The sequence below is a fragment of the Syngnathus floridae genome, chromosome 15 (genome assembly GCF_059516105.1).
Source record: "Syngnathus floridae isolate MCC-2025c chromosome 15, RoL_Sflo_1.0, whole genome shotgun sequence".
NCBI classification, from domain to species: domain Eukaryota; kingdom Metazoa; phylum Chordata; class Actinopteri; order Syngnathiformes; family Syngnathidae; genus Syngnathus; species Syngnathus floridae.
In genome coordinates, this window is record NC_142427.1 from 5853149 (window position 1) to 5872678 (window position 19530).

At 47.3% G+C, this 19530-nt stretch overlaps 1 protein-coding gene across 1 annotated transcript; it reads right to left on the reverse strand.

Annotated features, from left to right (window-relative positions):
* Positions 1 to 970: 970 nt before the first annotated feature.
* On the reverse strand, positions 971 to 18349 carry LOC148386072 (secretory phospholipase A2 receptor-like). The gene is made up of 50 exons (XM_088399354.1): positions 18182 to 18349; positions 15416 to 15624; positions 15237 to 15346; positions 14848 to 14969; positions 14726 to 14782; positions 14491 to 14646; positions 14318 to 14400; positions 13913 to 14033; positions 13796 to 13846; positions 13558 to 13725; positions 13320 to 13436; positions 13140 to 13256; positions 12077 to 12288; positions 11894 to 12003; positions 11572 to 11687; positions 11450 to 11506; positions 11215 to 11370; positions 11051 to 11139; positions 10510 to 10633; positions 10381 to 10431; positions 10134 to 10301; positions 9883 to 9999; positions 9684 to 9803; positions 9243 to 9451; positions 9060 to 9169; positions 8763 to 8884; positions 8638 to 8694; positions 8403 to 8558; positions 8221 to 8312; positions 7726 to 7846; positions 7604 to 7645; positions 7357 to 7524; positions 6249 to 6371; positions 6042 to 6164; positions 5953 to 5982; positions 5730 to 5873; positions 5491 to 5640; positions 5123 to 5242; positions 4893 to 5053; positions 4692 to 4815; positions 4564 to 4618; positions 4422 to 4488; positions 4104 to 4237; positions 3990 to 4033; positions 3744 to 3917; positions 3522 to 3667; positions 3292 to 3450; positions 3013 to 3098; positions 2760 to 2943; positions 971 to 2268 (listed from the first exon to the last, which is right to left on the reverse strand). Exons 1-50 carry the CDS (start codon positions 18246 to 18248, stop codon positions 2113 to 2115), a joined length of 5955 nt encoding a protein of 1984 aa, XP_088255480.1. The 5' UTR covers positions 18249 to 18349; the 3' UTR covers positions 971 to 2112.
* Positions 18350 to 19530: the final 1181 nt, after the last annotated feature.

Below are 19530 nucleotides of genomic sequence, written 5' to 3' on the forward strand. Positions count from 1 at the left end.
GTGGAGATGACAGTGGACTTCAGGCGAGACCCTTCACCACTTTCACCCCTCACGGTAATACCATTCTCTCCACAGACACCTTCAAGTACCTGGGATCCACAATCTTTCGGGACCTGAAATGGACCAGCCACATAGAATCTGTCCGGAAGAAGGCACAGCAGAGGCTGTACTTTCTGAGACAGCTCAGGAAGTTCAACCTGCCACAGGAGCTGCTGAAGACCATCATCCAGTCCATCCTCTGCACCTCCATCACTGTCTGGTTTGGATCAACCACCAAAGAAGACAAGCACAGACTGCAACGGACAATCAGGACTGCAGAAAAGATCATCGGGACCAACCTCCCATCTATCCGGCAGGACCAGGAAACGTGCAAGTGACATCTCTACAGACCCTTCACACTCAGGTTGCAGTCTGTTGGAAGTACTCCCCTCCGGACGGCGTTACAGAGCGCTGTACCCCAAAAGCAGCAGACCGAAGAGACAGCTTCTTCCTCCAGGCTGTCGCTTTGATGAACTCACACCTCTCTGAGACATTGCTGTGCAATAACATCCTGATCTCGACGCTTCATCTTTGAATTTGTACCATGTGTCCTCTCTGCATCCATTGCAGCCTGGTCGTTCTGGAAGAGGCGATCTTCCCTCCCATCTGTGGTCTCAGGTTTCTCATTTCCCCTAGTAGGAGTTTTGAGTTAAAACTTGCCCTCCTCCTCCTGGGAGGTTTCAGATCAGGGGATGTTTGAGAATAATTGTCAATTTTTGCACATGTTGTCCTGAATGTGGTTAGCTACCTAAATGTTGTACAGAGAACGAGATGTACCGGAGTCAAATTCCTTGTTTGGCATGCTCAAACTTGGCAAATCAACATTGATTTGATTTTCAGTGTCCAACCTGAGCCAGTAGATGTCACTAGAGTGGAAAAATACCTCCTTTTTAAAATAACACCAAAGGACACGGCACATCGAGGCACTTAATTGTCTTTTTCGCATGCACATTTTTTATTGAATATGTTGACAAGACAAAATCACTACACTGGCTTTTGTTATCAATACAAGAAAAATAAATTACAGGACTCTCAACTCGTTCTCCAAGCATCACTGCCAATAACAAATCTGCCTTCACACATACACCATTAACTGTATTATTCCGCTTCTTCGTTTTATTCCTCTCATTTTTTTGACGTACTACCAGATAATTCATCCGATCCACCCCATTCCAATTTCAACATATTTCAAATATTCATGTCATGGGTACTTCCATTTTTTTCATTCCAAAAATGTTTTTGCAAAATTCACAAATTTCTAGCCAAATTTTCCCCTCATTTCGAATGGCACATTCAGCATTTCACGTTGATATCGTTCTAGTTTGACATTCACGTCATCATGGACTTTCAAATGTCACGTTTAAAATGCGTGCTAAATTTTGCACAAATCAATTCTTCTCTTTTTAGGACAGAATTCAACTGCTCATCTTATTCCTACCTATTCCAAAACTTCCCACTTAGCAAAAATGTTCAACCTTGCTTACGTTTTTCTCGCGTACCGTTTTTTCAAATTTTCGCTGACCGTTTTTCCTCGCTTAGCGTTTTTTCTCGCCTACCATTTTCCCCTCGCTTACCGTTCACTTACCGTTTTTATCACTTACATTTTCGCTTAGTATTTTCCTGCTTTGTTTTTTGACCATTCTCGCACACCATTTTTTTATCGCTTACCGTTTTTCTCGCTTGTCATTATTTCTCGCCTTTTCACATCATTCGCTAGCATTCCCCCATTCCCAAGTTTTCATCCAGCTTCTTTGCCTTCACACGCAGTTTCTCAAGACACTACATTCTCTTATCATTACTCATCATCCAATCAGTCAAAATGATCTCTTGATCGGGCCAGGAAAACTATCTTAACTACAAATACTGCGCATTTCAATGCAATAAACACGAAGCCAGGATGCACAAAGGCAATCAAAAAGAGAAAATAAAAGCATGCAAGTTTGGCTTATTCTCATAGCCAATTAGACTTATATATTAAACTATAAAGTGGTTACTTTTGTACAATTATTCCACAAACCATCTAAGGCTCGTGGAAAAGGCTGTGCCAGTCCTCACATTTTAGCGCAGGCTGGTCTAAGCGGAGCTTTGCTTGATCTCCTTGATGGACACGAGACCCCACACGTTCATCTGCGTGATGCTTTGTAGATCGGCCTCTCGGTATTTGTACGTCACCTTGTCGACGCCGTTGATTGTGATCTGGAAGTGATCGTCGGCGCACTTGATGACAACCTGAGCGACAACAGGACACCATGAAAAAAATCCAGTCATGTGACGTTCACGTTGCCAGTCTTCCGAAGACAATTCATGCTCTTGCGGACATTTCTGAGCAGCATCTCGAGTGGTCGGATGGTTCCTGCACTTCCTTTTGAATGTGACATTTCCATTCCATACTTTTTGTAGTTTGGGAAAGTAAATCACTCCAACCTTTACTCGCTAGCGGCTAGGTGCTCTTCAACCAGTAAATGGCCGCTTCCCATAGGAAACACTCAAGTGTTGTTTAAGATTGAAGTATGTTTAGGGAGGTTCTACAAGACGGAATAGGTTTTGACAGCCACAGTTGTATGAATACGCCTTGCACATACGAACAAAGAACGGAGCGACAATTGGATACAATTAACTTTCCGGCACCAATCAAAGGTAAGGAAAATTCCGCACGAAGGTTTGGAAACCACGAAACTGTAAGGCGGGTGTGTTCAGAAATACGGTGCGATTCACGTCACCTTGACTTCTTGTCCGGGTCCAGAGCTTTGTGTGGGATGCTCCTCTTTTTTGTTCCAAGTTGTGTTCACTCTGGAGTTCAGCCAAATCTTCTTGGTTACAAAGTTCAACTTGAGGAGCAGCGCGACCGCCTTGTCGTCGTTGTCGTTGTCGTTGTCGTCAGGCACAAACAGGCCGACTTTAAACCTGCAACGCAGATATACAACTGTGTGTTCGTGTGGGAGTGGGTGCAGGGGGCTTGTGGGGTCCTCGTACCAATCTGCCAGTTTATTTGCTCGTCCTGTGATGGTGATGGCGTTGGTCACACGGAGACCTCCCTTCAGTTTGATAATTGATCCAAGCTGCAAACATGTAATCAAAACATAACGGGCCAAAACATCTTGAGTAGAAATCGAATGCGAATGCTAAGATCTGACACTGAAACAAGATTGTGTGGAAATCATTACAACTGTCTTTTGAACCTGTCCAGAAACGTAGGACGCAGAGAGAGAGAGAGAGAGAGAGAGAGAGAGAGTGTGTGTAAAATCAACTCACTGCATTCGCTGACTTGGCGAGCTTGCTTCTGTGCAAGAGTACGCTGTCACCAGAATGGCTCTCCTCTGCCTTCTCTGAGGTGATTGCATAATGCGCTTTGGGCATCTTGCACATGAAGCTGTTGGGTATCTTGCAGCTCATCTGCTTCCATTTTCCAGCCTGAAGGATGAGCATGATGGATTTCAGCGGATCGCGCAGATGCTCTCGCAAGCGGTCAATTGGACACGCACCTTTTGCGACATCGCCACACAGTCCTTTTTCAGGTGTTTGGGCTCTTCCGGGGCCCAGTCGGTGAAGGTCACCTCGTGGCGGTCCGACCACTCAAACATGCCGAGGACACTCTGATCATTCAGTCCGGTCCACATGTCGCTGGTGTCTGCAGAGGACAAAGGCGAGAAGATCTCTCACCCAGCGTTCAGGGGATAGCCGTTCTACGAAGACGCTGTACGCACCGAGGGCGGAAGCATTTTTCACCCACGTCTGCTCCACCTCGGAAAGGATGGACACCAGATTGGCACCCAATTTCTTACAGTCAGCTTGAGCAGCGGCCCACTCCTTCTTGTCCTCAAAAGCTTTGTAGCAGAAGCCCGCAAACTCCTCCCAGGACTCTCCCAAGCATCTCGGCTCTGCAGGTGAGATCCCGTGCGGGGTTAGCAGTAGTTGAGCACTTGACATGAAAAAATGCTCCGTGAACTCACCTCCGTCCGCAAATGTGAAGGCCTGATCCGTCGAGTCGGCATTCCTGCAGGTCGCACATGTGACAATGAGCTGGGCCTCTTATTGGTGCTTTGCCATAAACGTTGGCCACTCACTTGAGGGAGGTGATCCCGTTCTGGCCGGAGCCAGCAAAGCCCTTCTTTGCCACGGCTTTCATCACAATACAGTCTCCTCCGATGTCGTCACGAATGACGCCGGCGTGAATAGCGGCCTTGCAGACGCTTGAGTCCTGCACTCACATCAAGTCAAGAACTCAACTGGCGGGTCACGATAGGGAGGATTTGACTTTCTGATTGGTGTGTGGAAATGAAATCATCTTTCAAATGGAACTCATTTGAAAATCCCAATTGAAATGTAGGTTCTGCCAAGAGCCAGTGCCTCTCCAGTCCAAGGGTCAGCAATCACGTACGTACCTTATTGTAGACCAAGGTTCCGGTGACATTGTGTTTGGAGTTGGCGCACTTGGGCGGGCAGTGGAAGCTGCAGAAGGCAAGGACAAGCAAATTGACGACAGGCGCCCACCGTCGTGGAAACACCGGGGCAAGTGCGACTCACGTCATTGCCTTGGTCAAGTGGAGGCTGTTGAACGTGTTGTCACAGGTCATCGTATCTGTCAGACAAAAGGTGATATCAAAAGACGGGTTGTATGTTTTTCCCGGCAGCGGAGGGAGAGACTCGCTTACCGTCACGTGCGCATCCCAAGAGGTCAAAGCTGAGGCCGAAGTCAACGCTGTCCTCCAGCGGCTGGATGCGGACGTGCTGAGCGGAAAACGCAGAGCCAAACCGGTGCTCCCCCCCTCCGGTAAACTAGCAATAGCACTCTCGTTTGTAATGGCAGGTTTGGGCAGCCCGGTCGGCGTCAGGTCGACTGGCTGGCCGCTCACCTTTTCGTCCGGGTGATCAGTCCAGCTTTTGCCGTCAACACTCGTCTTCATCTCAAAGTCGATGACCCAGGACCTTTGGTCAGTGTGAGGACAGCCCTGGGTGATGATCCCGGTCACCTTTCTCACGTGACCCAGGTTCACCTGGATCCAGCTGGTGGAGGCTGCAGGACACAAGTTCGCTCAGGACACCAAATTGCCAGCGCCGAAGTAGCTTTCGGTTGTCTACGTACGATCTTGTGACGGTCTCCAGCAGGAATTCTTGCTCAATTGAGCTTTCTCGGGGCTGGCGTCGCTCATCGAGGAGGAGGCTTCAAACGCTGAGTCCGCCTCGACCAAATTGTCAAGACACACTGAGGACAACCCAGAATCATGTTGCAACCGATCTCTGATAACGGAATCCTTGTATTGTATAGTTTCAGGCATTGTTAGGCGCCGTCGATTCACTAGGCCAATGGTCGCCAAGCTTGTATGGCGAGTGGTCCCCTGAACCTTTCAGTCATCGCATCAACGTCCGTAGCAGACGGACCATTCAATGTGCCATCATACCCCAACTCTGGTCGGGAGATACCGCATTAGACAACAGAGACGTGAAGCCCACCTTTCCGTTCGCAGCTGTAGACCAAGTGCAGGTACTTGGAGACTGCAGGGCAGGTCTCCCGGACGCCCTCAAAAGGGTCAGCAAGACAATATTGACGGTTGTCACATTTCTGCCTGTAGTGAGGGAGGGCTCCTCGCACCACGCAAGTCTCTGCAAGTCACAAGGCCGAGTGGAAGCTTATTTGGCTGCAACGGTCGTATCGTCGGACCACGGACGACGTCGCTTATGTCCTGTCTTACCCTTGGTTGCGTTCTGAGTTGGACAAAGGCTGCCGCTCCTCCGTCCGTAGAAGGCCGACTGGATGCGGATGACGCTTTGACTCTCACTCTGACAAAAGAGGTCGACGTGCTTCTGCTGGTTGCACACAAGGATCTTCCGAAAACCTGCGAGCGCACCGTGGTGTCTTTTTTCCGTCTCGCATCTTTTGACGTCAACCTTCAGGATTCGGGGAGACTGACTTACCGTCATGGCGTGGAGGTTCCGGTTTATGTCCTGCGAGGCAAAAGCCAAAGATGGGCATCAACATGAATTGGCCATGAGTCACATCTTACCTTTGGCTCTTTTCTTGCACATGTAGTTTCTCCTCATCTGGCAGTTGTCAAATTCCCATTTTCCCAGTTCACTTTCAACGTTATAAAAAAGGCAGTTTTCACCAGAGGATTTACTAGGGCTATCTGTAAGGAGACGGCAGATGCTAAGCGCTCCTCTCCATTGCTCCAGACCGTCTGCAACAAATATTGGACGGCGTTTGGACCCACCAACTTGGACCCAGTGGGTGTAACGAAAGGGAGACCCGTCAGTCCACTTGAAGCCCTCTTGCGTGATCGTGGTGTTGGTGGCCAACCACAGAGAAGAAATGTGTTGTAGTCCAATGGACAGAACTTTGGATCAAACATGAATAAGATGACATCAGTAAATGCCTTTAAGCTTATACGTATCACGCTTATAAATCCATTTGACGTTTTACTCATTGTGGTCAATATAAAGTGGAACAGCATATCTTTTGTCTGAATTCCTCGTCGTCATAGCGTCACAAGCTCATTTTTACCCCTGTTCCGAATAGCGTCTCAGAGCAAGCCGTTTTGGTGCGGCCTCTTTAAATGCAAATGAGATATCTCAAACCACGCCGCCGCCAGGCCAGACGTTTCCTTGCGCCGCAAACCTTTAGCTCGAATTAAAGATGTCAACAGCAGAAGACTTGTCAAACATACATCACACGTAACAGAATAAATCCCCTCCCAATATTTATGAACGTGGTGAAGATAAGCAGTAAGCTAATACTAGCATTAACGAGAAGCTTACAAATCTTGCGTTCCCCAAGAATAAAACATGACTACTCAAAATATATCCACAAGAAGTGACAACAGAGGGCAGAGCGCTAAAATCGGCAGAAAGACCGATGCTAATGCTACGACAATGAGGGCATCCAAGACACGCAATACGCAAGTTAAATACAGTTTATTATTTTTGTGTCATCTCAAGCTTAGCGCTTTACTGTGTCTGTCGTTTCCATAGATTGAAGGAACAGAAACTTCAATGAATCAAAGTTTTTCGGCAAATCCTTGTCAATAATGACGAGTTTCTTTTGTATACTGTCGAGTTTTTTGTATGGCGGCCTTTTGAAAGGATTTGTCAATCCCTACAGCTGTCCTTTTCCGGTCAGATACAAAAAATGTCAAGAGAGACAACCACTTGCGGTCTGGTAACCAACTGCAGGTGGCGTCACAAACAACGTTTTCTTTGTCTTGAGCAATGAAAGACAACTGGCAAACAAGTTCTTTCAAAATGTCACTTTACTTTACCATATACGCCAGCCTCTACAAATATCACAAGATTCTCAACCAACAGTCAAGCCCATAAGCCTACCTTGTATGACAGTCTGCTCCATGTTGTCGGTGATGCTGAGCAGGTCGCCTCCGAGGCGGACGCAGTCGTCTCGCGCCTCCTGCCAGGTCTTGGCATGGTTGCGGTTGACCAGGTAGCAGATGTCCTTAAAGGGGTTCTTCACCCACGAGCCGCATTTTTCGCTCCAGCCTGCAAGCAAGACTCGTGTCACTTGAGGGCCAACTAGCCAACGACCAATCACGTGTCAGCCGCAGGGTGGGACGCCCACCTTTTAATGTCGGCGGATCATGGCGAGCCTCTCGGATTTTGGCTGCAAGAACGCAAAGGGGATCAAACATGAGAGAGCAGTGAGAGGTCAAAGGGCAAAGGGAGCTGTGGTGACTTTTGGACCTTTTTTGCAGACAGATGGCTGCTCTTCAGTGCAGGGCCACTGATGAAATTGTCCAGAAGCTGACAGAGCAAAGCAGTCACCGCGTCCTGTAGACGGTTCTCCCCTCAGCGTGACGTAGTCCTGCGGATGACAGGATGGATACCACTTGAGTGCGTTTGGTATTGCAACTCAATTTTTTTTTTCTTTTCTCATTACTGTACTCCATTTTTAGCATCAACAACTACAACGTTCCCATTTGGTTCTTAGACTGTCCATCTGTAAAATTCTGCACTTTTACATGACCAGACAAAAAAATCTGTATAACTTATTTTATTCAAACTTGTCAATTTTATTTGTCTTAAAACAACTGCAAGTTAATCTGTGTTTGTGGCCCAGTCCCTTTGAAACTTTACAACTATTTTTTTCTGCTCTTGCAACATTGTGACCAACCCAACTTTGGCTTTCTCATATCACATTCTACAAACGTTTTAGACAGCTGTAGACGTTTTGCTTACTACAGATGTTGCGTCGTTCCAGGAAAATTTCTTGTCTTTGTTCTTCTTGAGTCCCATGAAAAGCCAATATCCTTTATCATCTCGCACGTGAGCTTGAAGAAAGCAGAACAAGCGCTAGTTGCAAAGACGCTGAGAAGCATTGCGGGATGATCATGGAATTGTCGGTTTGTCTGGGCACTCACCAGCCAAGAATTTGATTTCGTCCTCTGAGTGGATGCTGGCCAAGTGACCTTTCTGTTCTGTGCAAAATGTCTCAGCCGAGTCCCAATTCTTACGTATCCTCTCAAAACGATAACAGGAATCGTCGAACAGGAAGTCGCCAGGGTCGCAGGAGGAAGCTGAAGCCACGAACAAACTTGGATTGGAAAAGCACGGCGGGACGATGCAGGAGTAAAAACAAGAATGACAGCCACTCACTCTCCACTCGATGGTAACCAAAGTCTTTCAAGGAACACTGCCGGCCCTTCGGGCAGTCTGCAGAAAGACCACACCATTAAAATGTCCTTTTGCACATCACCGTGACAACTCCTGAGCAGGCTTACCGTCCAGCGGGCGCTCGCACATGAAGGCCAAGGAGGATCCGCACGAGGCTTGTCGCCACTTTCCTGGCTGACTCTCGGTCCACGAGCCTTGGTTGACGTACACGCAGGACTCTACGTCGGAGCTGTCGGGAGAAGTCATGAAAAGCATCTTACAAACAGGATGAACGGGAGGTTCTTTTCTTGCTCTCTTTCAACAAAAGCCTTTTTTTTTTCTCCCACCCTCGTCACGTGTGCTCTTTCTCATTTTGGAAAGCGGGCCCAAAACCTTGCCTAACATTCAAGACACGACCTTCTTACCTTCTAACCTGACGCGAGTCCCAGTTGGAGTAGCCCGCCATCACGCGGACATCTGACCAAGTCAGCTCCATTTGCTCCTTGTCATACCGACACCAAGCCTCGTCGCAATTCTGCGGAGACCGATCCCGCTTGTCAGTCGCGTGCGTACCAGTAGAGAATCAACTGCTTACGCGTCCGTCTCACCAGATTGGAGAGTCCGATCCAGAAGGGGTTCTTGCCCATTTCCTTCTTCACAAAGGCTTCCTCGTCCGACGAGGTGATGGAGACCAAGTCGCCGCCCTCCCAGAAGCAGTTGTGCCGAGCCCCCAGCCAACCGTTGGGGGTCTCCATCTTCTTGTAGCAACTGGACTGGTGAAGACTCCACCCCTTCTCACACGCTGATTTAGGAATGGCTGAGGACACCATTATTATGCCGTTATTTAGAATGGCAGAAATATAGAATTATCCGCACGTAATGGCATGACTGTCTTGTCAGCATGTTGGGGAAACTAAACTCCAGTGAGTTGTTTACCAATCGTGTCAACTGCGGCACCGAGAATCAAAGGACTTTGGAAAAGACCTTCCTTAATAATACTTTGTATCCGATGACGCAACTCTAAGCATAAGACCAAGGTCAAATCATGCCTCTTCCTCTTCTCTTGCAGATGTAGCTGCTGCGCTTCTCCTCACAGTCGGCTCTTGCCCAGCGGCCGTCGGCAGTGAGCAAGGAAAGGCAGTTTCCACCGGGGCTTTCTCCGGCGATGCCTGGAAGGAGACGACAAATGCTAAGCACTCGACTCGTCCGTTTTGTCACCGACAAACTTTCCCCAAGTTATAGGCCGACCTGTGTTCAGGTTTTTGTAAGTGGACATGGATCCGTCAATCCACTCGATGCCGTGAGTGATATTGGCATTGGCGCCCAACCACAGCGTGGGACTGCTCAGAGGACGGGCGTACAGACCTTTGGATCAAAGTTAAACAACGACCAAGAGTTTGAACATCGTACAGGTGCGTGTGTAGCAGCAGCATCGTTCCTTCTGGAGTCCACGGGGCATAAACTGTGCGAGCCGCTATCGTGTCCTCCGGGCAGTTTACCTTGTATGAAGGTCTGCTCATGAGAGTGGGTGATGCTGAGCAGGTCGCCTCCGAGGCCGACGCAGTCATCTCGCGCCTCCTGCCAGGTCTTGGCACGGTTGTGGTTGATCAGGTAGCAGAAGTCGTCGGACGGGTTGTCCATCCACCAGCCGCACTTTTTGCTCCAGCCTGCAAGCGAGAGCCGTGTCACTTGAGGGCAAAGTGGCGACCGACCGACCACGTGTCGGCTGCAGGGTGGGGCGCCCACCTGGTCCCCATGTTGATGACGGCAAAACAGGTAGAGCCCCTTGGACCTTGGCTGCAAGAACGCAAGGGGGATCATATATGAGAGCAATGCCAGGTGAAAGGGCAAATTGAGCTGTGGTGACTTGCGGACCTTTTTTGCAGATAGATGGCAGCTTTTCAGCGCAGGACCACTCATCAAATTGTCCAGAAGCTGACAGAGCAAAGCACTCTTTGAGTCCTGTAGACTTTTTTCCCACCAACTTTGTGACGTAGTCCTGCGGACGATACGGCGGACGCCACTTGAGCCCGTTTTGTGTTGCGCTTGGTTGAATGAGTTTTTCCATCCCGTGTTTTAGCATTTCAACTTTCTTTTGGTGAAATCACAACTTTGAGCTTTTCGGTGAAAACCGCAAACCCGAACCAGTTTCGTCATGTCATCCTGTTTAATTCTCCGGATTGCCGTCAAATTCTGCACTTTATCCGACAAGACAGATTCCTTTTTTTTTTTTTTTAAATCTCATTCAAGTTTTCTTGTTCATTTTAATATCATTCGAAAGGAGAAATGGCAAGTTTGCTCCTCAAACGTTCCAGCTTACATACATATAAAGCATTTATCTATTCAATTCCAATCTTTTGCCTTCGGGTAGAGGCAAATGCCAACTTTTTTAGAGCGCAGTGAATTTTTTACTTACTGAAGATTCTCCGTCAATCCACTCAACGTTGTTTTTCTTCTTCTTCAGTCCCACAAAAGGCTGAGATCTTCCTGCATCTCGCATGTGAGCTTGAGGAAAGCAGATCAAGCGCTTCAGTACAAAAAGAGCAACCGCTTGTCGGATGTTTCTTGGCAGTTGCTGACCTGCCAAGAAATTGCCTTCCTCCGTTGAGAGGACGCTGGCCAGGTGACCTTTGTGTCCTTTGCAAAACCTCTCGGCGGCCCTCTGCACCTTCTTCGTCTCCTCAAAACGATAGCAAGAATCGTCAAACAGGAATTCGCCAGGGTCGCAGGAGGAAGCTGAAGCCACAAACAAGCTTGGATTAGAAAAGCACGGCGGAATGGTGCAAGAGTAAAAACAAGCGTGGCAGCCACTCACTCTCCACTCGAAGGTAACCAAAGTCTTTCAAGGAACACGGCCGGCCCTCCGGGCATTCTGCAGAAAGACCACACCACAATAGATACGTCCCTATCGACATGACAACTCCTGAGCAGGCTTACCGAGCAAGGAGCGCTCGCACATGAACGGCAACGAGGATCTGCACGAGCCGTGTCGCCACTTTCCTGGCTCAGTCCACGCGCCTTGGTTGACGTATGCGCAGGACTCTACGTCGGAGCTGTCGGGAGAAGTCGTGAAAAGCATCTGAGTATTTTTTCTTGCTATCAGAAGTCGTGAAAAGCATCTGTATTTTTTCTTGCTATCTGATGAAAAATTGACTAAAGGCCTTTTTTTCCCCCTCATCACGGTGCTCTTTCCCAATTTGGAAAGGGGCCCCAAAACCTCGCCAGACAGTGAAAGGACATCAAGACGTGACTTTTTTACCTTCCAACCTGACGCGAGTCCCAGTTGGAGTAGGTCGCCATCACGCGGACATTGGACCAAGTCATCATCTTTTGCTCCTTGTCATACCGACACCAAGGCTCGTCGCAATTCTGCAGAAACCAATCCCGCTTGTCAATCGCGTGCGTACCAGTAGAGAATCAACTGCTTGCGCTTCCGTCTCACCAGATTGGAGAGTCCGATCCAGAAGGGGTCGATGCCCATTTTCTCCTTTACGAAGGCTTCCTCGTCCGACGAGGCGATGGAGACCAGGTCGCCGCCCTCCCAGACGCAGTCTTGCCGAGCCCCCAGCCAACCGTTGGGGGTCGCCATCTTCTTGTAGCAACTGAAGCCGAAAGGGAGCCAGCCGTCGGCCATATCACATGACTTCTGATCGACTGAGGAAACATTTGGGGAATTGTAGAATATTTTTATTATATAATAATATCCATCCATCCATCCATCCATTTTCTGTACCGCTTTGTCCCCACGGGGGTCGCGGGTGTGCTGGAGCCTGTCCCAGCGGTCATCGGGCAGTAGGCGGGGGACACCCTGAACCGGTTGCCAGCCAATCACAGAGACAACCATCTGCACTCGCACTACGGGCAATTTAGACTACTCAATCGGCCCGTCAAGCATGTTTTTGGAAAATGGGAGGAAACCAAAGTGCCCAGAGGAAACCCAAGCGGGCTCGGGGAGAAATCGGATGTGGAATTGAACTGGCACCCTCCTAACTGTGAGGCAGACGTGCTAACCAGTGCGCCACAGAGCCACCTCCTTTTTTTTTTTTTTTAAAATAGCACTTATCTGTTTGGGCCTCTGGACGTGGGTAGAAAATAGAATCGGGTCTGCTGGGTCCCATCCAAATTTAACCATCAAGCAGTCTTGTTTGTGACCATCTCGGGGAAAGAAATTATATATCGGCTGTCTGGGATCAGACTTTTAACAATGAGTGGTTTGGATTGTGACCGTTTAGGGTAGCGACTCAATGTAAAAAACACAAAGACACGCTGACCGGCGAATACAATTTATCAGGTTTTTTTTGCTACAGATTGTCGTGGAAAACAAGAAATTCAGACCAGCTGCAGTCTTCATTCCAGTTTTGCCGATTGCGTTAGCTCCATGACTTGACAATTGACACGCTCACAAAGAGAAGCACGCTGGTACATTTCATCGAGAGGACTTCAGAAGCCTTCTCAAATCTTAGCGTTTGACAACATCAGTGCGAATCGGCCAAGCGTCACGTTACCTCTTCCTCTTCTCTTGCAGATGTAGCTGCTGTTTTGTTGGCAATGGTGAAATTTCCAGCCACCGTTGTGGGTGACAAAGTAAAGGCAGCGTCCGCCAGCGGCGTCAAAGGCATTATCTGGAAGGAGACGACAGATGCTAAGCGCTAAACCAACAAACATTAGACGGATTATAGACCGACCTGCTGTCAGGTTTTTGTAAGTCAACGGGGATCCATCAGTCCACTTGCTGCCTTCAGTGATATTGGCATTGGCGCCCAACCACAGCGTGGGACTGCTCAGAGGACGGGCGTACAGACCTTTGGATCAAAGTTAAACAACGATCAAGAGTTCGAACATTGTACAGGTGCGTGTGTAGCGGCGTTGTTCATTCTGGAGTTCATGCAGCATGAACTGTTCGAGCCTCCGTCGTGTCCTTACCTCGTATGAAGTTCTGTTCAGTGTCGTCGGCAATGCTGAGCAGGTCGCCTCCGTGGTCGACGCATTTGTCTCGCGCCTTCTGCCAGGTCGCGGCATGGTTGCGGCTCATCAGGTAGCAGAAGTCGTTGGATGGGTTGTCCATCCACCAGCCGCACTTTTTGCTCCAGCCTGCAAGCGAGAGCCGTGTCACTTGAGGGCCAACTGGCGACAAGAGCGCGACCGCGGATGTGACGCCCACCTGGCCTGAATATTGACGACGAATGAGCGGTAACAGCCTCTCGAACCTTGGCTGCAAGAGGGATCAAGTATGAGTGTGTGCGTGAAAGGGCAAAGAGAGCCGTCGTGGCTTTCAGACCTTTTTGGCAGATGGTTTGAAATCTGTTAGCGGTGCAGCTGTATGAATGAAGAAGTGCATCACTGTAAACAACACCAATGCAGCTTAAATTTCCTTGTAATTGCAATCCTGGGGCGTCGGCCTGCACACATGACAGAGGTTTGGAGTGCATGAAAGCTTTTCCTTTTTTTTTTTTGCTCTTTCAATTCCAATTCTAATTGCCATCGAACTTGTTCCAGCTGATTTTCTGGAAAACATTTCTTTGCAGCTCTTCTCGTAACATTGCGGCCATTCCGGATAAAGTTGGACTTTTTTTGTTTTTGTTCAAGAAAATGTTCATTTCCTGCTTAAATGACACTTTGTATCTCACTTTTATGTCATTCTGGACAAATGACAACGTTTTAGGTGACTCAACATTTCACTTACGGTAGATGTTCCGTCAGTGAACTTAAAATTTTTTGACTTGTTCCTGAGTCCCACCCAAGAACAGTAATTGTCTCTTATGTGACCTTGAGAAAAGCAGAACAAGCGCAAGTTACAAAGATGCTGGTGAGCAATGCGGGATGATCATGAAATCGTCGGTTTGTCTTGGCGCTCACTTGACAAGAATTTGATTTCGTCCTCTGAGTGGACACTGGGCAGATGACTTTTGCGTGTCTTGCAGAAGTTCTCAGCTTCATTCCAATAGTAACGATACAAAGTGAAATTATAGCAAGAAACGTTGAACAGGTATTCGCCGGGGTCGCAGGAGGAAGCTGAAGCCACAAACAAACTTGGATTAGAAAAGCACTGCAGGATGGTTCAGGAGTAAAAACAAGCGTGGCAGCCACTCACTCTCCACTCGATCGTAACCAAAGTCTTTTAAGGAACACTGTCGGCCCTCCGGGCAGTCTGCAGAAAGACCACACAGTTGAAATGTTCCTTTTGCCATAATATGACAATTCATGCGGGCTTACCGTCCGGCGAGCGCTCGCACATGTATGGCAACGAGGATCCGCACGAGCCGTGTCGCCACTTCCCTAGCTGAAGGTCGATGATCTGGCCTTGGTTGACGAACGCGCAGGACTCGACGTCGGAGCTGTCATGAAAAGTTGTGAAAAGCATCTCAGTAATTTTTCTTGCTTTCTGATGAAAAATTGACAAAAGCTTTGATTTCCCCCTCATCACGGTGCTCTTTTCCATTTTGGAAAAGCGACATTTTGACAGTAAAATGGCGCAAAAACGTAACCTCCTTACTTTCCGTTCAGACCTTCAGTCCAGTTGGAGTAGGTCACCGTCACACGGCCATCCATTTTGGAAAGGGGCCCCAAATCCTTGCCTAACATTCAACACATGACCTTCTTACCTTCCAACCTGACGGTTGTCCCAGTTGGAGTAGCTCGCCGTCACGCGGACATCGGACCAAGTCAGCTCCTTTTGCTCCTTGTCATACTGACACCAAGCCTCGTTGCAATTCTGCAGAGACCAATCCCGCTTGTCAATCGCGTACCAGTAGAGAATCAGCTGCTGCCGCTTCCGTCTCACCAGATTGGAGAGTCCGATCCAGAAGGGGTTCTCTCCCATTTCCTTCTTCACAAAGGCTTCCTCGTCCGACGAGGCGATGGAGACCAGGTCGCCGCCCTCCCAGACGCAGTCGTGCCGAGCCCCCAGCCAACCGTTGGGGGTCTCCATCTTCTTGTAGCAACAGGAGCCGAAAGGGAGCCAGTCTTTCTCACACGCTAAGCCCGGATCAGCTGAGGACACATTTGAGACTTGTATGATGGACGTACTGGCATAACTGTCTTGTCATGGCATTTGTATCGGGATTTGTTTCACCAAATGCTTCAATGCAGCATTCATTCCAGTGCATGTTTCTCCATTTGCACTTAAGATGACATCCTGTGTTATTTTTTCAGATTTGTATTAAAGTCCTAAATGACATTCAAAAGCAAACAACACACTTAACACACCTCACTGTCAGTGACTATTGGACGAAAATGAAAATGGATCAGCTCTCAAAAGGATAACGTTAAAATAGAGAAAAGAAGCTTGAAATTAAGTCGTTTGTGGTGGAGTTTTGCTTGCATCGACAATGTGGCAGGCAGCTTGCGACTATGAGCTCACCACTCACAATGGCACTAAATTGTACACTTAGCCCACAAAAGACATTAGCAAATACGCCCTCGTGTGGAGGATTTCTGTACTGCTCGCTGAGAACCTGATGTGGCTCCTTTGTTAGCGACAGCAATAAAATGGGAGAACGTGCTATCAAGTTGTTCTTGAAAAGATCCCCTTGTGGAGTAACCAAACTTGGTTTTCTTGCAAGTCACTTTTTTTATTCCTTTACCTCAGGGGTCGGCAACCCAAAATGTTCAAAGAGCCATATCCCCCCCCCCCAAAAAAAAAACCATAACTATCCGGAATCGCACAAATTTAAATAAAAGCCTTTTAGAAGGCAACATAGACTGTCAATAAATAAGCTGTATGCCTACCATTAAAATAATTAAGTATACTACAAATACAAAATGAACATTCCTGATTTCATGTCTGTTTTCACTGCAGCGCATCCTGGAGATAATTAGGCACCAGGGAACTATTGATGTACGAGTTCACGTACCTGCATTGGAGAGCTGTCTGTTCGATATCTGTCACGTCACACGACTCTTCACAGGCAATTGAGAAAGCTGGAGCTGAATTAATATCCTTGATTTGCCGATCGGTGATATTGTTTGCCATTTTAATGTACCTTTCCCTTACGGTCCGAAAATAGGCACTCTTGATATTTTAATGAATGAATCCTTCACGTGCTCGCTATCGGTTTTCCGCGCTTTATTATCTCCTGGGCTGCAACAAAACTTGCAGCAGTAGTTTGGAGATGCAATCCACTTCTTGAAACTGGTTTTTCGGTCCTCAAATCTCTCCACCGTCACTGCAATTGCACCTTTCCTCACAGTTCCAACTGGGTGATCGGCGGCAAATTTAGCATGCTTTAGCTGAAATTGTCACTCCAAATTCCTCCTCTTGTTATTTGACAACGTCTCGTTGCATATCAAACACGCAGGCAAATGCTTCAGCATTGGCAATGAAAGCAAATAATTCAGTCCATTCTTTCTTAAAGCCTCTGTTCTCATCAGCAGTTCTACTCTTTTTGCCTTTTGAATCCATGGCCCGACACTCACGTACCTGTTTATTTACAACTCACCTCCGCATTTTTGCGCCATTCTGAAATTTGGTATTTTTAATATATTTACAACTACATCCATTTTTACAGCATGGCAATGTGTCATGATTACCATTTAAAAAACATATTTAAAATAACCATTTTTCCATTTTCATGCACTTTTGCAAAAGCTCCAGGGAGCCGCTAGAAGATGCTAAAGAGCCGCATGTGGCTCTGGAGCCGCGGGTTGCCGATCCCCGGTTTACTTTCACAAGATACGTGATAGATGTGGTTTTGTGGCCGTGACTCAGGCAGTAGAGCGGGTCGAGCAATGCTTCCTCCGACTCTTTTTCGAGCAATCTTTATTGTTTTGCTTTGTTATTGTTTTGTTTCATGGACTTAAATTTGGCACTTTAAAGTGTCATTAGTTTTATTTTTCTCTTTTTATGTTTTAAATCTGTTCGAAATAAAGATATGTCATCATTTTGGGCTTCGATCCGGGCCCAAACCTGCGAGTTAGATCGAAGCCAAAGTGGTGACGTAGTTTTTAGTTTGTCATAATGGATTGGCCGGTGACGTCGTTTGCTCGTTAAACAAGAAATAAATTCAAAATCATCCAGAAGACCTTTAAGTTAGTCATTGGTCACTTAATTTTTATTCTATTACAGTTTATTCATCATTCCTGAATGCAAAGGATCTAAAGGTTGTACCTTTATCATTTTATGTGGCCCGCAAAGACAAATTGTGCATCAAATTTGTGTCATTACTGGAATTGCAAATTGTCTTTACTTTCAATATCTTTCTTTTTTTAATATTTGACCAGTTTTTACTCGTCTGATTTGAAAACGAGCTATTTGTCCGTTTCTTTCGTAGCTCTTAGCGTATATGAGTTGCTCATACATTTATTTGGGTTGACAGTCATAATGGCCCTCCGAAAGAAACTATGAATACAGTGCGGCGCCCGGGAAAAATGAGTTTGACACCCCTGCTTTAGATCCTTTGCATCCAGGACTGATGAGAGGCATACTTTTTAAAGTCAAAAGTCGAAGAATTCTCACTTTAAAGTCAGAATCCTGCCACCCCCTTTTTTCCCTTCACCGGCCTTAATCCTCATCCGTACCAATCCAACTCCGAGATCGCAAATTACTCACTTGACGAAGTCCACGCGGCGCTCAACGCAAGAATACGCACAAGGCGCGCGGCCAGTGGGTTTGTCATCGCTCACGGGAGAGGAGATTCCACGCAAATAGTTTGCAGTCAACAATTCGACTCCAAAGCAATTGATGGACGGACTATACCAGTCACAAAACGCTTGCGTTGTTTGATATCACCAGGACGTCGGCCAGCACGTGACGTCACAAAAGCTCCTAACACGTTTGCACGCCTTTGACCAGGCGAGAGTGGACGTGACATCGTAGACGCCTTTCACTCGCAATAAAAAAGAACGCAAGTGACGAGTTTTGTCACTTACAAACCTTCGAGTTGGGTTTGGATCAGAGCCAAAGTAACGCCATGTTTTGTGTAAACGCATATGGCAGCGGCACTTTAGAAATGACTGTGTAAGGGATCACCGAGGATAAAAACACAATAATTGCTCAATGGAATACCTGTTCAAACCAAAAATAAACTTTTCGTTTCAGCATCAATCTACAGTTGTGTTTAAACACAATTATATTCATCACAGGGCCACTCAGAAATAGAAAAGCATTGGCGCTCATTGGAAACCTGGTCACCGTCTTCATGGAAAACACTACCATGATCGACAAAACGGAATCCTGTCTAATGTGCCTGGACAATTCATCTTTTAGGCTCTAGAATTTAGAATAGAAAAAGAAAGAGGCTGAAGCAGCAAAGTTAGTCAAATGCAAAATTTCCATTCACTACCAAAAACCTATGGGCTCGACTCCACACTTGAAATCGAAATCCACCCATTCCTTTCTAACTTGTTTTGCAAATGAACCACACGTGCTTGAATTTTGAGAGACCACTTTCATTTTCCATTGCAAATATACATTTTGAGATGGTGGACTGCATAAAAAAAGCAGGAGAGTTTTGCTCCAATTGTGTTGCTGTCCTCCACTCAGAAGCGGACAAAAACTTGCTGAGGAGCTCACAAACGTGACAAAAACAAAGGGGGAAAAAAAGGAGGCTTGCACACACACTTGGTTGCAGGCCATAATAGAGGACGTGAGGCCCCAGCCATGCACAAGTTATGACGACATCTTCTTTCTGTAGGGCGAGCGTGCGCGTTTGTGTTTTAACTCCGACGCTCCGAAGGCGTCATGTCCGAGTGTTTGCAGATGAGCGGCGCTCCGTTTGCTCTTCTCCATCAGCTCCATGTCGCGAGACTTGGAGTTCTATAGGAAGCGGTCATAGAGGGAAGGAAGAGGTGATAGCGTGGAGCAGGAAGCAGAGGACACCGGGTCAGGGGGGGAAAAAAACAAAGAAAGCAAAGAAGCAGAGGAAAACAAGTTAGTTAACCAAGACAAAGTGGGGAAAA

Coding starts and splice junctions, on each gene's coding strand:
- LOC148386072 (XM_088399354.1), bottom strand. CDS start 18,248: ATGACAAACCCACTGGCCGCGCGCCTTGTGCGTATTCTTGCGTTGAGC. Junction 7,847..8,220: donor GGAACGACGCAACATCTGTA/GTAAGCAAAACG, acceptor TGTCATCCGCAG/GACTACGTCACGCTGAGGGG. Junction 4,619..4,691: donor CTTGGGATGCGCACGTGACG/GTAAGCGAGTCT, acceptor TTTGTCTGACAG/ATACGATGACCTGTGACAAC.